The sequence below is a fragment of the Haemaphysalis longicornis genome, unplaced genomic scaffold, assembly GCF_048455015.1.
Source record: "Haemaphysalis longicornis isolate Haplotype H1 unplaced genomic scaffold, Haemaphysalis longicornis Haplotype H1 scaffold_2, whole genome shotgun sequence".
NCBI lineage: Eukaryota > Metazoa > Arthropoda > Arachnida > Ixodida > Ixodidae > Haemaphysalis > Haemaphysalis longicornis.
In genome coordinates, this window is record NW_027526295.1 from 182715877 (window position 1) to 182734763 (window position 18887).

At 51.9% G+C, this 18887-nt stretch overlaps 1 protein-coding gene across 4 annotated transcripts in view; it reads right to left on the bottom strand.

Annotated features, from left to right (window-relative positions):
• LOC144169615 (growth factor receptor-bound protein 14-like) overlaps window positions 1–18887 on the bottom strand; it is a 190079-nt gene that overhangs the window by 21354 nt on the left and 149838 nt on the right. For all 4 annotated transcript variants that reach the window (XM_077698868.1, XM_077698867.1, XM_077698869.1 and 1 more), the window contains one exon: window positions 6772–6931. In XM_077698868.1, the coding sequence (XP_077554994.1) occupies window positions 6772–6931 (160 nt within the window). The remainder of the gene's footprint in view (window positions 1–6771; window positions 6932–18887) is intronic.

Consider the following 18887-nt stretch of genomic DNA (forward strand, 5'->3'; position numbering starts at 1 on the left):
CCTCCTTATTTACTTGAAGGAGGATGTGGACTTCGCCTGGTGGTTTTTCACAGTCTGAGCGGAATGAAGCTTTTCACAGTGTCCACGCAAAAACCGGTTGTTCCGTCTCACTTTTTAAAATTTTGCTTTATATGGCTGTGGAGTTGTGAGCCTCGCGGGAACCAAATATTTCTTCGTCATAGCCGATATCGCGCGGCTTTCGAGGTTTCGGTTTCGTTATAAAAAAGAATAGGTGTCATTGAAATGAAGCGTGATGAAACTTCGTATTTTGTTCGCTATATGCGATAATTCGCTATATCAGTGCTCGCTATAACGAGGTTCGACTGTAGTAGTAAAGTCCTTTATTGGCCTATAAGACTACTAACGCAGCTCTGCGTACATGTATGTCAAGCCTGGTTAAATTATTTTTTGTCTTGGGGGCGCTAATTATAATTGCGTATACACGCGAAACGTTTCTGCCCGATTGATCGCGGATGAGACATTTGCGAAAGTCACCAAGTCACTTCAGCGGGACGCAACAATAAAGCGGGAAATATAAATAATTCCGATATGTACGAGTCACAGCGTTGGCTGCTGCCTCACAAGGTGCGATCAAGCTTTACGCAAGAGCCGAGTGACATAATAATGTACTTTGGCAAGGAAATTGTGTTGGGGAAAGTTCAGCGATTTTTCTTTTGGTTTGCAAGTTAGTTGAAAGAACAATAAAATCGAGAACTTGCCGCCTTGTCCTTTCAAAAAAGTTCTTGCGCTTCTATACTTTGCTAACGCGGACTATTGTGCACTAACGGAAGGGAGAAGATGTGTCTTCCAGCGCACATCAAGGGATCCTCGTTTCAGAAAGATGAACAAAAAGAAAATCGGGTAGCGGCTGGCTCGCGTGTGACGAAATTACGGGTAATTAACACCTGTGATATACACGCTGCGACGTCTCCACTTCGAGCTATGACGGAAATCATACACCCAAGTTGAAATGCGAAACTCGCAAGGTGGCAAACTTCGGAAAATCAATTTAAACGACTTTCGTTGACCCTGACTGTATCACAGATTTCACCCCCCACCCCCTAACCCGCCGCGGTGGCTCAGTGGCTACGGCGTTGTGCTGCTGAGCACGAGGACGTGGGTTCCGATTCCCGGCCGCTTTTCTGATGGAGGCGAAAAGCGAAAACGCCCGTGTGTACGAGATTGCGGCGCACGTTAAAGGTCCCCCGGCGGTCAAAATTAATCCGGAGCCCTCCACTACGGCGCACCTCATCGCCTGCGTTGCGTCGGCGCGTTAAACCAATCAATCAATCAATCAATCAATCAATCAATCAATCAATCAATCAATCTCTCTCTCTCACACACACACACACACACACACGCGCGCGCGCAACACACACACACACACACACACACACACACACACACACACACACACACACACACCTTTTCGAACATACTCTTTAAAAGCCTCATAGCTCACGCGCAGCCCTGCACGACGCGCCATGAAAGGAGATTCCCCAGTTCCTAGCCCCATACTTTCCATCCATAATTCCGACGTTTTAGTTCTCCAGCCGTTTCCCAATAGCGAAGGACGCCCCTCCGAGAGACGTTTTTTTCTGGACCTGCCCACTCGGGAGCCGCATTAGGCGCGCTCTCGACCTCGCTTTATCGCTTCGCTGCTTCCCGATGGACCGTGCACGCTTCGTTCCGCAACGCAAAGAGGCTCTCCTGAGACGGCGAAGAACACGAACCGCATACGCCGGAAGTTAGCTGCGCCGCCTACGTGCATGAAAGGTCCCCCCTGTGAGGCTTCAGCCACAGAACAGCTGCCGAGCTAGCTTTCTCAGGCGCATTTTCAGCTGTCAATACATGTCAAGAGATTTCAGCGTTCTTACGCAACCTCACTTCTTCGTCCTTCGCGACGGCCGCCTGCAAGCGAGGACAGTTCCACTGCTTTCCTCGTCCTTCCCATTTCCAATTCAGTAAGCTTTTTTCAAAACCGCGTGAGGCTTCACTTTTTCTTGTGACCGCCCCATCTGCTCTCATTTTCCATTCCTTCCCTCTAGTGATCGCGACAGGCGGCGCCGCCCTTTCGAGGCGCGACGTGAAGCACTGCGGGAAGAGCACGGAAGGCTTACGAAGCTTCGGTGACTGGGCTCTTTTCTTGTCATGGGACGAAGCATAACAGCGCCGCACCCCCGGAATCCTCGCAGAGCCGAAACGCCGTTTTGTTCGCCCAGCCCCTGTTTTTCTTGGAAGCGAAGCGGCGGCAGGATTATAAACAAAGAGCGCTGAGACCGGGCCCAGCTGGACGGAAGCAAAACAAGTAGGCGTTAGCACTGCGAACAAAGAAACCTTCGTCGGAGGTTTCCTCGACGCGGACCTTTGAAAGCGGAAGTGAGCGCCTCCGGCAAATCCGACAGAGTGCTGCTCAGATTGTCTTCCGTCTTCTCTCTCTCTCTCTCTCTCTCTCTCTCTCTGCCTGTCTGTCTTGAAACGAGCGCCCTTCAGCCTTGCCGCTCCGTTGCCCACGGTCTTCTGCTAAGCTTTGGGGCGCGATAACAGAATATTTGCAGCGGCAACGAAATTTTCCGCAAGTAGCTTGCCGCAGTGTTAAGCATGGGTTCAGACTGTTGCCGCTACTGTCGTAATAACTTTAAAGAATGACGTCATTCCACGTCTCGGCCAACCGAACTGCCTGACACGCCGTTTTTTAGGTGCGGAGTACCTAAGGACAGCGCAATGTCCGTTCGCGTCCGTGCACGTAGCATTTACAATCGCAAAAAATCACACAGGCACCGGCAGGATTGGAGCCTCTGTCTGGTAGATCAGACAGAGTTAGGGCTGTATTCTGCGTCCCTCCTCCACTCCATTTGCTCCCTTCACTCGGCTGAAGGGAAGGATTCCCCCTTGCTTATGCACGGGGAAATCGATTTCAGGGACTTCCTCCACTGGAGGCTCGAGTGGAGGAAGGATTCAGAATACCAGCTGCCGAGATTTCAGTACCAGCTGCCGAGTGTCAGTCGTCTTACCCAGTGGGCTGCGACCGAGAGTTAGCACCCGAGAGTAAAACGGCTTACTCCCTCGCCTGTAACGGTGCGGAGTACCGTAGGACCTCCCAATGTCCGTCCGCGTCCACACCACCATCAAGCGAAATTCGATTTGGGCCGTGAGTTGCAGTTTCATTTAGGGAACAATCAATGTGCAACTCACGGCTCAAATCGAATGACGGTCGGGGCGCAAATCGGATGTCATTTCGAGTCCCCGTACTCAGCACCCTCGCCATCATACACGGAGCGGAGATGCTGCCATTTTTTAAATGCAGAGCATTTCTTTAACTCACGATGTCACCCGTTCTTGGCGTCCGTAGTTGCCCGCATCGCTCGCCTCGACATGCCCGGCTCAGACGTTTCGCTATCGGCGCGATCAACATTTGATAGCGCGCCCAGGAACGTTTCAAGGACACTCTCTCCCCTCTCTCGGACTCAACGTGCGCCGAGGCTGCCAATTTTAAATGCAGAGCATTTCAGTAACTCACGATGTCACCCGCGTTGTCGTCCGTAGTCGTAGTCCGCACCCCTCCCCCTACACTATATAAAAAAAATACTATCCGGCGCCTGGTTTCGATCCATCGACCCTGCGGGCGGAACGCAATGTATATGGTGCTCTACCCACTGCGCCACAAAGCCGACACAGAATGGGAGGCTACGAACGCGACTTATATCCTTGACTCATTCAAACTACGTCAAGAAGCTGCTGATACAACGCATTCACTACCACCAGCTCCCCAAACACTAAACGTTAACGCAAGACACCCACCCCCTATGCGACGCATTTACTCGAGTCCCCCTCGCGGGGAGATGGGCCCAATTTTTTTACGTCCACAGCTCACGATATGGCTGTTCCGTCGATAGTCTGAACCTATTACGCGCGCTCTAACGCTCGTTTCAATTACAAAACGGTGTGGGAGCGGAGCGCCTGACATCCGCTAATTAAAGAGGGAACTTTAAAGGGACCATGAATACATAACGCAACTCTGTTCCATACGAAAGAACCAGACTTTGGTGCACCTCACTCCTTTCCATTCCAGCCACAAAAGACGTCTTTTTTTTTTTTTGACCAGAACGAAAATCGCAAGGAATATTAAAGAAACTTTCAAATTTCGCGCCACAGTGACGTAACATGGGCAGGAATGACGTTTTATGGGCCACCACTGAAAAATTCTTTATGAGTGTTTTAACAGCACGGTCACATTCAAGCGATACGATTAAACAGAACTAAAATCTCCAATCGAGTTCCTTAACGGTGGCTTAGGCCGGTGCCGCCAATCGCGCAAACAAGATTATGTGAAGTCGTAGAGATATCGCCGGAAAGTGATAGGGGAGTCACCATTGCTTCATCTGTTTTCATTAACACTTTCATTTTCTTTAGGTGCGCGATAAAATCGGTGTCACTGTTGTCGGGACAAAACCGTCTTCCTAATAAACCAAACTTGTACTTTGCCTTTACGGCCGCATTAAAAAGGAACACGTAAGAATACTGCGGTCTTCGCAAGCTTTCGGCTACGTCGTGGTGGTGACGAAAAAACTTTGTTTCAGTCACATTCAGTGACCCGAGTTTTCCCGGCTACGCAAGGAGCCGCTTCGGGATTCATCACAGTTCATTAGCAAGTCATTAAGTATTATAGAATTAGTCTGCGTGACGCAAATTGTTTTCACGCAGCTGTTATTGAAGGTAAAAGCCTGTGTTGTGCGCATTTAAAAGTTCAGCACGTTGCTTTACACCTCATGAAAATTACCAGCTTTAAATTCACGGGCAGTAACTTTGACCCGAGTCGCACGAAAAACTACCAAGGTTCTGCAAAGTATTTTTAACAATGTTCATGTCCACGGCGGCTCCTTGATTTACGTGAGATGTAAGTCATTTACAATGTTCCTCGGCGGTCGGCCTTTTTTTGGGGGGGGCGAGAAATTTGGGTCTGCGGTGCACCCTTTTATGAAACACTCTTGGCACGCATCTGGGTTTGGTTACTCATGCTTCCTCGGAGCGAACAAGCACCCAGTGCTGAGTAACAGTTACTACCGGATTTCTTCGTACGTCTCATGTGCGCAATAGCGTCCAAACAACAGATGAAGCTCGTTTCCCAACTGGCTTCCCGCTGCGGTGGCTCAGATCTTCCGGCATTTAGCTGTCGCGAAGTCATTCCGAGACACCCACTAAGTCGGGCTCCGTAGACCTACGGTCCGTGTATTTTATAAGGTCCCCGTACTTGACGTATACCCGTATCGTATACGCAGAACGGGTCAGCTGCTTCGGGCGGTTCTGTAAATTTAGAACTCATCAAACAGAAGACAGTACTAAGTGCAGCGAGGTACGCTACAATGATACTCCCAAAGCCGGACAGAGCGAAATCACCGGTCTCCGGCTGAAGGTCTCGGACGAGCCGGCTGAAGTGTACGTCACGGAAGAGTGAGTGGGCGTCCAGACACGAGGCATGCAGAAAAAAGAGAGAAGCACACCCTGGGCATCGCTTCGCTTGCTAGTTTCCCACAAACCTGCCATTCGACGGGGAGGGACAAGACACCTCCAAAGTCTGTTCTCCCCCCGGGGCCCCGACCGACGCCATTTGCCAAAGCGTTGTCAATGGTCGTCAAGCCCGAAGCAGCGGCATCCGACGAGTGGTGGTTTGAATGTTCCTGGTTCTCGCTTTTCTATTATTACTTCGAAACATTCAATTGCCGCGAAACGACGCCTTCTCTTGTTTCCCATTCTGCTTGAAAGGATGACTTTTTTTCCACCAATGTCAAACCCCTGGGATATGCTGGAAGGAACACTAAAGGCAGGAATAATTTATTTCTTAATGTAACACCAATTTTGGACATCAGCCCACTGTTGACTTGGCGTTCGTTCAGCAACAAAATGTTTGCTGCAAGCCGTAAAAAATTCCCTCTCTCACCCCCCTCTTTATTTTTTTGTTTTGCGAGTGGCGTGAAACGCGGCATCAGAGATCGCGAACCAAACAGCGGCAGCAGCGCAATCTGCTAGCTGTAATCGCAAACGCCGACCCGCCGAGTTGACAAGTGCCATTGTTAGCACGCTGTCAATCACCTGTGCTGATGTCGCAGGCTCTTTTAACGAATTTCGTCAAATCAGCTTTCGCATTTTGTGACGCCGCAAACTGTACGCGGAAAGTCGTCCCCTATGGAGATATCCGTTTTCGCCGTGTTGGTCGGGCTCGGCCATAAATCTATCCAGTCGTTTCAATCAGGCGACCGAGGTATGTACTAAACAAGGCACGTCAACATATGTTTAATAGAGAGTGAGAGACTTGATTGTATTTTTGAAGCACCAACGGTGGGGGAAAGCACCAGCATTTAACGCTTCTGAGGACACCTAAAAAAAATGTCCATGCTCACTGACAAGTAAATTTTGGTCCTCTGCGCACAATTACATAGCCTAAAGTTACCAATATACGAGCGACGTGCTGTCGAAATGGCACGAAGACACGCAAAATAACGGTGGAAAATGCTCTCGCGCAAAAGGCGAGGCTGATCGAAAACGTAACAGAGACGTGGTTGGCGGTGGCATTTCTTTCTCCCTAAACATTTCTCTCTTAAAGCTGTCGGCCGTGAATGTATTTCTCCTCACTGCTGCTTGCGCTTCGTCCAAGCATTGCCGATATCAAAGAAAAATTGCCGTTACCATATGTCTCCTTCCTTCTCATGCCCATTCGCGGAATTGGGCAAACGGACGCTCCTTTGTGAAGAAGCGGCCCCTCTCACTACTCACCGATCCTGGGCTGTCCGATCCTCTCGACGAGCGTCCAGGTCTGGGAGCGGGCGACGTTGAGCTTGAGCGAGAGCAGATGGCAGAGGTCGATGCAGCGTAGGTTCTCCTCGACCACCACGCGCTGGGTCCCGCCGTCCGTCAGGTGAAACGTCAGCGCCGCCTGCACGCACCACAACCGCAGGTGAGGACGCGCACTGCCTCTTGCGCTTCCCGCCCCGCGACGACGTCGAGAGAACACGCGCGCCGCGCCGCCACCCCTCGCGCAACGACGACGACACGCGAAACTTTCTCCGCACTCTCGCTGCTGCACTGCTCTCCTCTCCTCGGAGTCCCGTTGCCACCGACGCCCGAGGCGCCCCCGCGTGCGGAGAAGAGAATAGCCGGCAGCAGCAGCAGGCATCGCCGGCTTACAGGCCTGCTCAGCAGTCAATGCGCTCGCCGCTGTTGCCGAGGCCTCCCTCCCTCCCTCCTCCTCGCCGCGCTACGTAGGGGAAAGGGAGAACAGGAGAGATCGGACCCCGATCGGGTCGCGCGAAGCGAGGAGGCGGGTCGGTGGCCGTTGACGAGCAGGCAAAGGGTTCACAGGTGTGGTCAAGATCGCGTAATACTCGAGCTCCTCCGCGAGCGAAATGCTCGGGTGAGTTTCGCTAGCAGACGACAACGCGGCCCGCGGGAGAAACGGCGCCATTCGTTCGGTACGGTCACGTGACCTGCCCTCCGCCGATTCGAAGTGGGCCGCATCTCGGAGCCCGCAGGCAAGGAGAAAGCTGACTGGCGGGAGTTGTTCTTTAACCACGGCGGATGTTGTTGTACCTGTCGTTTCTTTGTTCCCCGCGCGCCCGGAAACTAGTCTGACAATAAAGAGCCTTAACCTTGACTCGTTGGCGGTTCGTAAACCATCTCGGTTTCCTTCTCCCTGTGTTACCCCCGCTTTTTCTTCTCCACGGTTAAAGCCTCAGTGAAGGCTGCTATTGGCCGCAGCGGGCGGTAGCAACGGCACGAACCAATCGCCAGTACTCCACCCCCGGCAAAAGAAAACGAAGGCCAAGACGCGGAACAAGCGAAGCATCGCACGGCAGTGGAATTTCAGTTACGATGCTCGAAGGACAATAATTTTTTTTTTTTAAACAGCACCAGTATTTCCTTCACTACTTCCCACGGGGTAGGTCGGTCTTCGTTGTGACTGCAATTACTTACTTTTTCCGCTGTTACAATGCGGTTCTCGGTTTGTTTTCCTGCATTATTCTCTCCAGCTTTAACCATAAGAATCTTAAAGTCCTGCACTTAGGCGCGGTAAATTTAAGGTAAATAATAACGCTAAATGCGTCACGTATCTGTCCTGCTCAGCGAACGGACAGGAGAAATGGAATTTTTTTAGCCGGCTGATAAACGCAGTTGCTAGCCCAAATCAACTTGGGGGGGGGGGGGGGGCATTTAAATTCAATTGCAGCAAAACTGTTGCGTAACTGTATGCCTTATCAGCTGTTGTCGACTCCAATTAGCTCACGCAGGCCCGTCGCTATACCATAATACAAAAGCAAACAAGAAATAAGGGCCTCTTCACGGACCACCACTTGCCGAGTGGAAATGAAATGGTATAACTCCTGAGCCCGGACAACGATATAGCGATCTCCGGCACGATCGATAGCTATACAGAACAACGCTGCTGTCATCCGTAAGGGAAATCGTATAGTGCAAAACGGGCCATCAATTTTACGTCTCTCAGGTCCTGGAATCTCTGTATAGTTCTTGGCTCTGAGGCATTCTCGCCTCTGCAGATTTGATATCGGACTAAGTAGCCCTGCTTAGCTACCGATGCGAGTTTGCGTGCTAGAACTTTGAGCACCTACCTGTCCGTCATTTCCTCCACTAAGCTTGCCGCGTACGAAGAGGCCGCAAGTGAGCAAGGTAGAAAAAACCTTTTTAAAGACTAAGATGTGTTGATTCAAAGTACGGCGCAAGGGTGAAGCGCGCGTGGATTTTAATACGTATCACGTACGAATGCTCTGGGCGGCATGCAGCCCAGCAGGAGCTAAAGCCAGGTTGCGAAAAACAGTACGCCAGTGTATTCCGCTCCATTGAGCAGCCCCATTCAATTCATGTGACGAATGGGGCAACCGATCGCCGCTATGACACAGCAAAAATGTGACTCATACGGGCTCCTAGAACAAGCCACAGGACCGAGTTTGTAGACACAATAGGGATTTTCCAAACCGGACGTATTCGGCACGAAAGGAACCGATATAACGAACGATTCGGTGCAGAAAATATACCATACGGACACCCGCTTGGTGCGGGCAACAATTAGATCACGCTATGCGTACAGCCTTCTAGTCAAAACGGAGTCGCGCAGATAATGTTGCCAAATTATGGGTAAACGGCAACGAGAAATAAAGGGAGGGGGTAGGGGTTACAATGCGCCTACTGCGCAGCGATGAATGAACAATGTGTCCACGAGGATAAGCTTTGGAACAATGTAAAAATGCGGTATTCCCCGGGGTTAGCAACACGCGGCCAGCAGCAGCACGAACGCCCGCAGATCAGCGGCGATTTCGACGCAGTTTGTTCCGCAATCCAGCGATCAACAGCACCTGTTGCAAGTTCCATTGTTCCATAAAAGTTAGCGCGATACGCTTTGTGAAATGCAAGCACATGCAGAAGAGCCTTGATGCGCGAAAGACAAAGCCTGCGACTCTGTAATTTGAACAACCTGAGTGCGAAGGGTCACTCCTGCCCATATTACGTCACTGTACCGGGAAATTTGAAAGTTTTTCTATAATTCAGCGCGTTTTTTTTTTTCGGTTAGAAAGCTTCCTTGGAAGCTGGAATGGGACTGAGTGAGTCAGCAAGGGCTAGCTATTTCAAACTGAACAAAGCGGTATTTTGTCTTCATGGCCCCTCCATAAGACAAGACCGAGCTTCACCACGGGGCCCTCCCACGCCGCGGCAACGACGACAGACTAACGACCTCGTTTTCTACGAATCGCATACCCCCCTTGCATCCATTTTTCTTTTTCTTTACGGCGACGACGTGGACGCCGTTGGCGAGTCAGAGTTACGCACTTTTCTATTGTTCCACTGACCGATGCTCGAGACCTAAGTTCTTCGGTTGCTTGGAGCATTACCCCAAAGGATGACGCCACGAGACCTTCCCTTTGTGTTGTACCAGCGCGCACAAGACAGACATGGGACAGACATAGCCACAGCACTGATCTTCGTATTCCATCGTACGTGCGCTAGCTGTTACTATATACAACTTCATCGGTCCATGGCACTCCCCTGCCGCGGCAACACGGAGTACAAGGGCCTTGGCGACATTTCTCCGCGAGTCCAGCCTGAACGAAACTCTGTGAAAGTTTGCTTTAACTTTACTACTGAACGTGTGCTGTCTGTGTGCGTTTCTGCGTTTGACGGTTTCTGTGTGCTTATTCGTGTCTGTTAGTGTTTGCGATAGTTTTTGTGTGTTCGCTTCCTTCGCTCATTTTCACCCCCCGCATGTTCAAATGGAGTAGCAAGCCAAGCTCGCTGCCAGGCTGACTTATCTTCATCATTAAACGCATCCCTCCTCCTCCTCCTCCTCACTTCGAAAGATGGTTTAAAGCTAGCCCATCATTCGCACCACGCCTACAACAATAATGCGACGTGCAAATGCTGCCGCCCGCACGATAAAATTCCCGCTCTTCCAGAGCGAATTTGATACCAGCATGGGCAATTCTTGGAGAAATAATTCCTCGGAGAAATAGTTCCTGGGAGAAATAATTCCACGCTCCACGACCCGCGCTCGGGGACCTTTTTTTGTTTCCAGGCTGGTTCCAGTCCCCTCAACTGTGACGCCCCTACCACAAATCCTTAGCCCAACAGTAAGTACGAGGGACAGAAAGAAGACGAAACGAAATACCCGTTGGGGGGCCGCGGAAAAAAATCCGCGGAGACAAACGGCCGTTTGTCACGAGGCGGCACTTGTGCATGCATATCCTAACGCACGCCTTCGGCCGCATCCGCAGACAATGGGAACGTAAGGTGACGCAACGGCCATTCTTCGTGCTGTCCCGAGACGAGAGGCCAGCAGCTCAGGGGGATTTGCGCGCCGCGACTAATGTGCGAGCGGAACGGCAGCACGGGGAGCTTCGGCGCGCCGATCGAATATCGGCCCCGAACACGTGGCGAGCACTTCGCCCGGTGCCTCGATTTGTTGCGCGTGCATCGCAGCGACTAGAGGGCCCAGTCTTGAATAGCCAGGAAGTAAGCAGCGTGCTGCTACATGTCTGCTCGAAATCTCAACCATTTCTTTCTGCCTTCTCTCGACTTGCGGCGGACGTGCTGCATGCCGGATCGTGTCAGCACAGCCACGTTCCTTTGCCTTTCCGCAACTTAGCCAAAGCACCCGCCGCGGTGGCTCAGTGGCTGAGGCGTTGTGCTGCTGAACACGAGGTCGCGGGTTCGATTCCCGGCCGCGGCGGTCGCTTTTCTGGTGGAGGCGAAGAGCAAAAACGCCCGTGTGTACGAGATTTCGGCGCACGTTAAAGATCCCCAGGTGGTCAAAATTAATCCGGAGCCCCCCACTACGGCGCGCCTCATCGTCTGCGTTGCGACGGCGCGTTAAACCCTACAATCAATCGATCAGCTTAGCCAACGCTACGGAAGCGCAGCAAATAATGTAAACGCGACCTATGCCCCATTGCGAAGGCTATGAACGTGTTTAGTGATCCCCGTATGCAGCAAACCCCCGGCTAAGTTAACAGCGGTTTCCGGTTACTCGGGCGCATTTTTCGGCCTGTAGCGATCGATTGCCTAGACCGATGCTCCCTCAAGAAGGATTGCAAGGAGCGCCTGCAAATTCCGTACGTGAACGGTATAACTTTCAGCCATGAATCACCCGTGTAATACGAATCTCGCTAACCCAACAGATACGGCTTTCCTCTGGTAACCGAGTATACCCTGCCGCGCCCGTATGCGCCATTTACGTCAACATAACTGCGTTCACAAACGTGTGCGATCTCACGGACCGAACAACGGATTGTCCCGGATTCAGCCGAGCCAAAGTGGGCTCTTTTTTCGGCCCCCGGGCTCGATGACAGGCGCAGGAGAAGCGCCGAAGGGCTTCTCCCGCACAGACACGGCACGTGGGCGAGACGCCAAGATGCTCCTCCGCGGGAGAGCCGAGGCCGGCGGCCTCGTCGTGAGAAATGGGCGCAATCATTGTGGCTCGCGGAGAGGCAGGGATTCGGGCCTCCGCTGCCACCCGAAAATGAATTAGCTGGGTTGCGCAGCACCGCAAGCAACGAATCCAGCAGAATCCAGAGGGACAGGAAGGAACATAGGGCACCGCAAGTATATACACGGCAAGCGGCAAACAATAACCTCACCGCGGTTGCGCAAGCGCTGAGAGGAGAGGTTCAGCGCTTGGATTTCCCAGTAACGCAGATTCCGCCGACGGTAACGACGTGTCGAGTTCGTGCTCACCGCCACGCAACATGTTTCAACTTGTGCACAGAACGTTACCGTTGTAAAATGTTTCGTGCTCATGCAGTCGTGTGAATACTTTGCGCTGTAACGGCGTAAAGTTTTGTTGCAATAAATAAAACCTGCCGCATTGCGTGAGCTTTAAACATTTCGGAAAAAACGAGGTTCTAGTTTAGGGCCCCAGCGTGGGTTGATATAAGAGTAACGGACACGACAACGCCGATTTCATTCCACTACATTCGGTGGTTATGAGCGCCTCTGACCCGTAAAAACGCGCAGGCAGGGGTTTAATAGTAAATGGGAAAAAATGCACACGGAGGTGTGAAATTGATACGGTGACACACACACACACAAAAATATTTGACAAAAGCAACTATTGTCTTGCAGAAGACGGAGACAGCGTGATATATACACCGAACGCAATCCGGCCAGACAAATTTTATGGAAATCCCCTACTGGGTAAAGAAGATCCAGCGAGTAGTGATAAAGGCGGTGCGACAAGGCGTACTCTCTCGAACACCATGACCCACCATTAGCATCATCACTCCGTAAATGCTGATACCGATGACGACGGGTCCGTCGCGCCGTTACAATTTCGCCAGTGCTGCTGAGCCCAAGGACTCGGGTTTGATCCCGGCCGCGGCGGCCGCTTTTCTGGCGGGGGCGAAAAGCGAAAATGCGCGCGTGTCGCAACTTCAGCTCACGCGAAAGATCCTCGGTAGTTAAAACCAATACGGAGCCCCACACTACGGCGAGCCTCACCACCCTAGCGTCGGCACGTTAAACCCTCATATTTCTAAAGTTAACAATTTTGCCAGAAACCAGACACATATTCTAGACTAAAACGCAAGAAAAGGTTTTTACGAACCTTCGTTACTCGTCGGACGGCGCGACTACGACCAGCAGCACAACCTGGACGATGTGCAAAGCCGAGTGGAACAGCGCGGTTCTTTGTGGCCGGTACGCTCCTCGGCGGGTCGTTCATTCAACGCACGCGAGGTGGATGCCCTCTTTATCGCCGCGCGTTCGAACACACCGCAAGAGAGAGATATGGACGCAGCTGTCAAAGCTGGCGCGGCATGCAGCTGTCATGCGGCTCTTCGCACAGGAAAAAAAAAGAAAGAACTTCCTTTTTTTTTTCCCTTCTTCCTTCCTCCTGGCGCAACGCATGTCGACGGCTACCAGGAAGGCAAGACTACCGCACACAGTACGTAATATAAATTAAAAATACAAGCGCCGCTCATTTTCTTCAGCCACGCCGAGATCGACTGTACGGCGAGTGTGTTCAGAGGCTCGTGATCGATAGCTCGCGGAAATATAAATAACTGAATAAACTTACAACGGTGGAGGGAAAAAAGCCGATGCATGCACAAAAAGCGCCACGAACTGTACGAGCGGCGGAACAAAGCCACTATTACGTCGCTCTTTCCATTCACGAGAGAGAAAAGTGCAAAGAATGAAGACACTTTTGCGCATGACATGTTCAACGCCTGCCGCGTGAATGCAACCGTCACCATGGAAATGTCTGGGTGAGACATAAAATAGATTATTTTTTTTTTGCGCAAGCCTCGTTTGCTACCTCTGCGACAGCTATTTCCATTTATACAGGTGGCTTACGTCGATCATGACGTCAACGCCTCGCGACTCCCAGGTGCGGCTCTCTTACTTCCGGCAGGAAGATGACACGTCCAGGATTCCGAAGTTGGCACTAATTCCCACCGATGTTATATTGACCAGGGCGGTAGCACCGATGGACGCCAGCAACTTCTCTTCCCACCAAGTAGATAAAAGAAAGATCAATTCCGGAGTTCCCTCGCACGCATACAAGCGGAGTGCACGTCTTTGGATTTTTCAACTGCACGTGCATGGTCGACCCTAGTTTCGGCAACGAGGCCGATCTACAAGACAAACACAGCGCCTATACAAGCGTGCTCATAGTGAACTACAATGCTCGTTATAGTACGCAACCGATATAACGCAGTTAAAACAATTACTCTCTATTCTCAAGAAGCAGCCTCAATTTTGGTTCGCTCGGGGTTACGTACCCGACCCTGACTCTAAACGGAGTTCGCACAAAGTTGCAGCGACGACTAATGGGTGTTATAGGTCATAATGACTTCGACTGTATTTTCCCCCCGCGGAGAGCAGGCGCCCCTGCAGGCAGGTCGGAGCAACACAACCTTTGAGATACTACTATGATTTGGCAAACTACCACTCCCACAGTGCGATTAACGTCGGCTTATATTTCTTTTTTCAGCGCGTGTTCGTCCCTGAAAGCGGGTAATACGGTTTTATCGCACCGCCGGGCCTTCTGCGTCAGTAACGGGGTCGGTGGCACGGGCCTCGCCACTGCGGCGGCGGCGACGGAAACGCCTATAGTTTATATCACAAGCTAGCTGCAGCACTATGGAGGCTACATTGTTGTCCCCCTCAGGGCGCCTAACTCACCGCGAAGGAAGCGACAAAAGGCGCCGGGGCCGTGCGGTGCCACTTGCCGAGAGGGGAGAAGGGAGTGTCCTTTCAGGACCCCCTTCACGGCGGATTAGGCGCCCTCAGTGGGCGCACTATTGATAACAATGTAGCCTCCACCGTGCTGCAGCTAGCTTGTGATATGAACTATAGAGGGCGTGTCGTCAGCGCGCTTCCGCAAACCCTGCCGAGGGCGACGCACGTGCGACACCATAGGAAGCAAGGAAGCTGCGTAGTTAGCCGGGTGGGGATCGGGCTCAACGACACGAGTGAGGTCTAAGCCATCAGTGCACCCACCAGGGGAAAGTAAGGCGGTTTCTAGTGAGAACAGGCACGAAGCCGGCGGATACAAATAGTGGTGCAGCTGGATGGGGGCGCCGTAAGCTCTGCGTCAGAGAGTAGGCAGAAAAAACAAAACGCGAAGGAAAGCGAAGGCTGGTAGGGCGTTTTTGAAGCAATGAACGTTTGTTGTCTTGTGATATGGCTGAAAGGGGAGTGTTAAGTTCGTCACTTAAACTCCACACCCACTCAAAACACAAAAGAAACGTCCCAACTGTGCGTACAGGGTCAGGCATAATAGAAGAGATTGGTACACAGCGCCGACAACGGCGAATCGTCACAGGAAATGCGACAAATAAACCGCGAAGCTCACCAGCGACAGCCAATAGGCAGCCATGGCCTCAATGACGTCGTTTAGGCCATGCCAGGCGTGCATAATGAGGAAAATTGAAGGGAGCGCGGTTGGTTTTCCGCGTCTTTCACAGCGATTTGCGCGCTCACCGCTTCACGTGCACGTGTGATATTTGGCTCAGGTATTGCTGGCCGTGTAATCTAAACGTCGCGCAGGTTTACTTCCACTGCTCAAAGAGTGTTGCAGGGTCCCTTTAAAGTACCTCAAAAAACGACAGCGACGCGGCCGTCTCTGGGCTGAGCCGCGTCGCTGTCGTCGTGACCGAGCGAACGATGGGAAGACCAACGTGTGAAATAAAAACGAACGATGGGAAGACCGACGAGGGAGAGAACGCAAAGGAGGAGAGTGTCGCGAAATTGGGAGGGGAGGGCGGTTCGCCGTAGCGGCGCGAGCCAGCGCTCTCCGAAAGTGTGCGGTGGGGGAGGGGAGGGGGCAGTATGCTGTGCCCGCACGAGGCGCTCGACGCGCGATGCTTGGCGAAAACTTGAGGGGGGCGTGCGCGTGACTATGATGTGCGTTCGCTTAAGACGCAGTTCGCGGTCTCTTCCTGGGACGCACTTCGCGCCGCCGACGCAGAGGCTCATCATCGCTGCCGTCGCGAGAACCCACGAGTGAGTGCTGCCTCAGCGCACTGCTGCTGCGCCCGAATATCGCATTTGGGAGTATCGTAATCGCCAGCCAATTTTGTTTTTTGAGTTGCATGATGGCGCGCGGATTTTTGGAACCGTCCGCTGCCCACAACACCGGGTTTTTAACCTTGCGGAGCACGTAATGTTTCCGCGCGAAAAATCTGCCTACGGAGGAGCGTAAACTCGAATTCACGCAGGACTCGCGCCTCTCCCTCACTGTGGGAGAGGCACAACAACCCTTGGAGCCAAAGCTGGCGTAGCAATGCCGAATTGTATCAGCAGGCGGCGTAAGCCGCGTGCTCAGATGGAAATGAGGGCCACAGAGGCTACAAACCCGTGACGCCGTATCTTGAAAAGAGCGCGAGGGGAGGAAGTTGCGTTTATTAGCGGCGTTATCGGTCAACAACGGTCACGCGATTGTCCATCGCACATTTCTGTGATTATCCTTCGCGCTCTTGATTGTGACAAGCGACTGGGAAGGAGAGAGAGGGGGAGGGAAAAATAGGCGCGCGCGTCCCCTCGCATGGCAACAGCCACTTCCCCCGTTCCGCCGCCGTTTCGGAGGATGACGATATACGCCTCGAGCGCGGCCTGTAGGGGCGCCACTGAAATCCTCCTAGCGGACGGTTTCAAAAGCAAGCGCGGGAGTCCCCGGTCCACTCCCCCTTGTCGCCGTTGCTTTTGGGGCTCTTTCAAGACAGCGATTTACCGTTTGTCCGCGTTCGAAATACCGAATAACGTGGAGCGGGCACTCTGTTTGCAAGCGTGGTGTGTTCACGAGAGTATAAATGTTATGACGCGATCTTAGTGAGATCTATATGAGCGCCGGGCGTGTGTCACAGGCTGGCGTCCCGAAGCCAGCATTTGCATGCAGCTGATTGCAATTCCGCTGCCCTTAAATTTAGTGTTAAATTTAGTGACAGTGTCTCCGTAAGCAGTGTTTCCTCCGATGGTCATGTTGCGGCCATACACACTATGATGTAAATCGACTTATGACGTAAATTAGCAAAATCCAGCGGAGCACTCATACTGACAGCACGCAAGTTACGCCTGCCAATATCACATATCAGATAGTGATCAGTACCATGAACAATCCAATGCGGCATAAATTTCAGAAACGGTACCAAAGAAGTATGATGGATAATGCAAAATTACACTCCGGAGTCAGCACACGACGACAAATTTAATGCTGCGTCGTCTTGTGCCGAGGTGAGCGCTCGCAAAGATTCATCTGTTACGTACGAGAAGCGCGAAGATGGGCTTATAGAGTAATCGCGTCCGTGACCAAACTCTTCTTCGAAACATCGTCATATGACACAGGGAGACTGCAGAATCTAGCATAAACCGAAATCAGAGACCCTTATCAGATACGACACTCTTCTAACAAGCCCGTGTGTACGAGATTTCGGCGCACGTTAAGGATCTCCAGGTGGTCAAAATTAATCCGGAGCCCTCCACTACGGCGTGCCTCGTCGTCTCCGTTGCGCCGGCGCGTTAAAACCTGCAATCAATCAATCAACTCTTCCAACGACACGTCGTATCGCTTGTGAACTGCCTACCCTGTATTCTTCAAAAAATGCGTCCGCCGAGTGATCAGCCGTTCGTTGAAGGTGAAAAACAAACGAAAAGTGAACACACAGCTTGTGTGTGTGATTACTAAAACGTTCATTCGTTGATTTCGCCACGAATTTGTAAGCAACGATAGCTGAGCGTCCTCCTCCTCCTCCGCCCCCCCCCCCCCCCCCCTTGTCTAGCGAATAGTGAATTTCGCATCTAGTTGGTCTGGTAAATACTACCTTGCTCAAACAAACGTCTTTAGCATTGCAGAGGCTGCACTCGGTTTTTTTGTTCATTCCTGTACGACTATTCTATTTATTCATGACTTGCAGACCATTCATTTTCCCGTGGTTTCATTAACATATACCTTGGTTCTTACTATAAGGCATGAGGTGGGTACAAATCGGACAATGCACAGCCTTTGAGTGTACTTAACATTTTCGCGTGGCTTATATTCCAATAAAAGGCACACGTTTTTGTCAGCGATTGGATTATCACCTCCCCGAAACATATTTTTCTACGACGTACATATTCGAAGCAAAGCCGCATTGGTTGTCTGCGCTGCAAAACGAACCAACCACTTACAGTGCCAATATCACGTCTAAACGAGGCGACAATAATAGAATTCACTTGTGCTGACGTGTTCGAAGGTGACCTCGGTGATATGCTGATGCCGTCGCCGACGCCCGCAAGAGCGGCCAAGAAGCGCGCAGAACCGCCTCCCCGGGTAGCTCTTGTTGGCGTTAGGGCGCTCTACCAAGAGACGCAGCTGTTTTTTTTAAGTGCCCTAAACGTGCAGTTAGCTTACAGACGTCACCATAACAAGTTGTTTAGTGCGCGGAAAGGCAAAGAGAAGCGAAGAGAACCAAAACACTGCATGACCGCCTATCAGCCCGCAGCGCTGATCCCGCAAACGCCGCGGAGAAGCGGCGGCAGGCGGCGCAGCGATCGCGAATCTCGAGGCGTATATCGTGCGCAGCTCCGAGCAGCTGAACAAATTTGCGTGGCAACGGGACATGCACGCTTCGCATAAAAAAGAAACAAAACCGTGTCGCCTCACGACAGCGTTTCGTACTGCAGTATGACAGTGCGCGCGCGACAACAGCCATGGTAGCACCGGGCCCCGCCCGCCCCAACAGCATTCAAGGTCACACCGTGGCATCGATTCTTCTTTCGCACCTCTCTAAGGAAAAAAGAATTCCACGGGGAAGGCGCCGGGCAGTGCCCAAGCAATAGGGCTGATAAGAGTTCTGCCGGTCCCAGATTGTAATCGATGCATCCGAGTTGAAGAGCTAGATCCACATAAC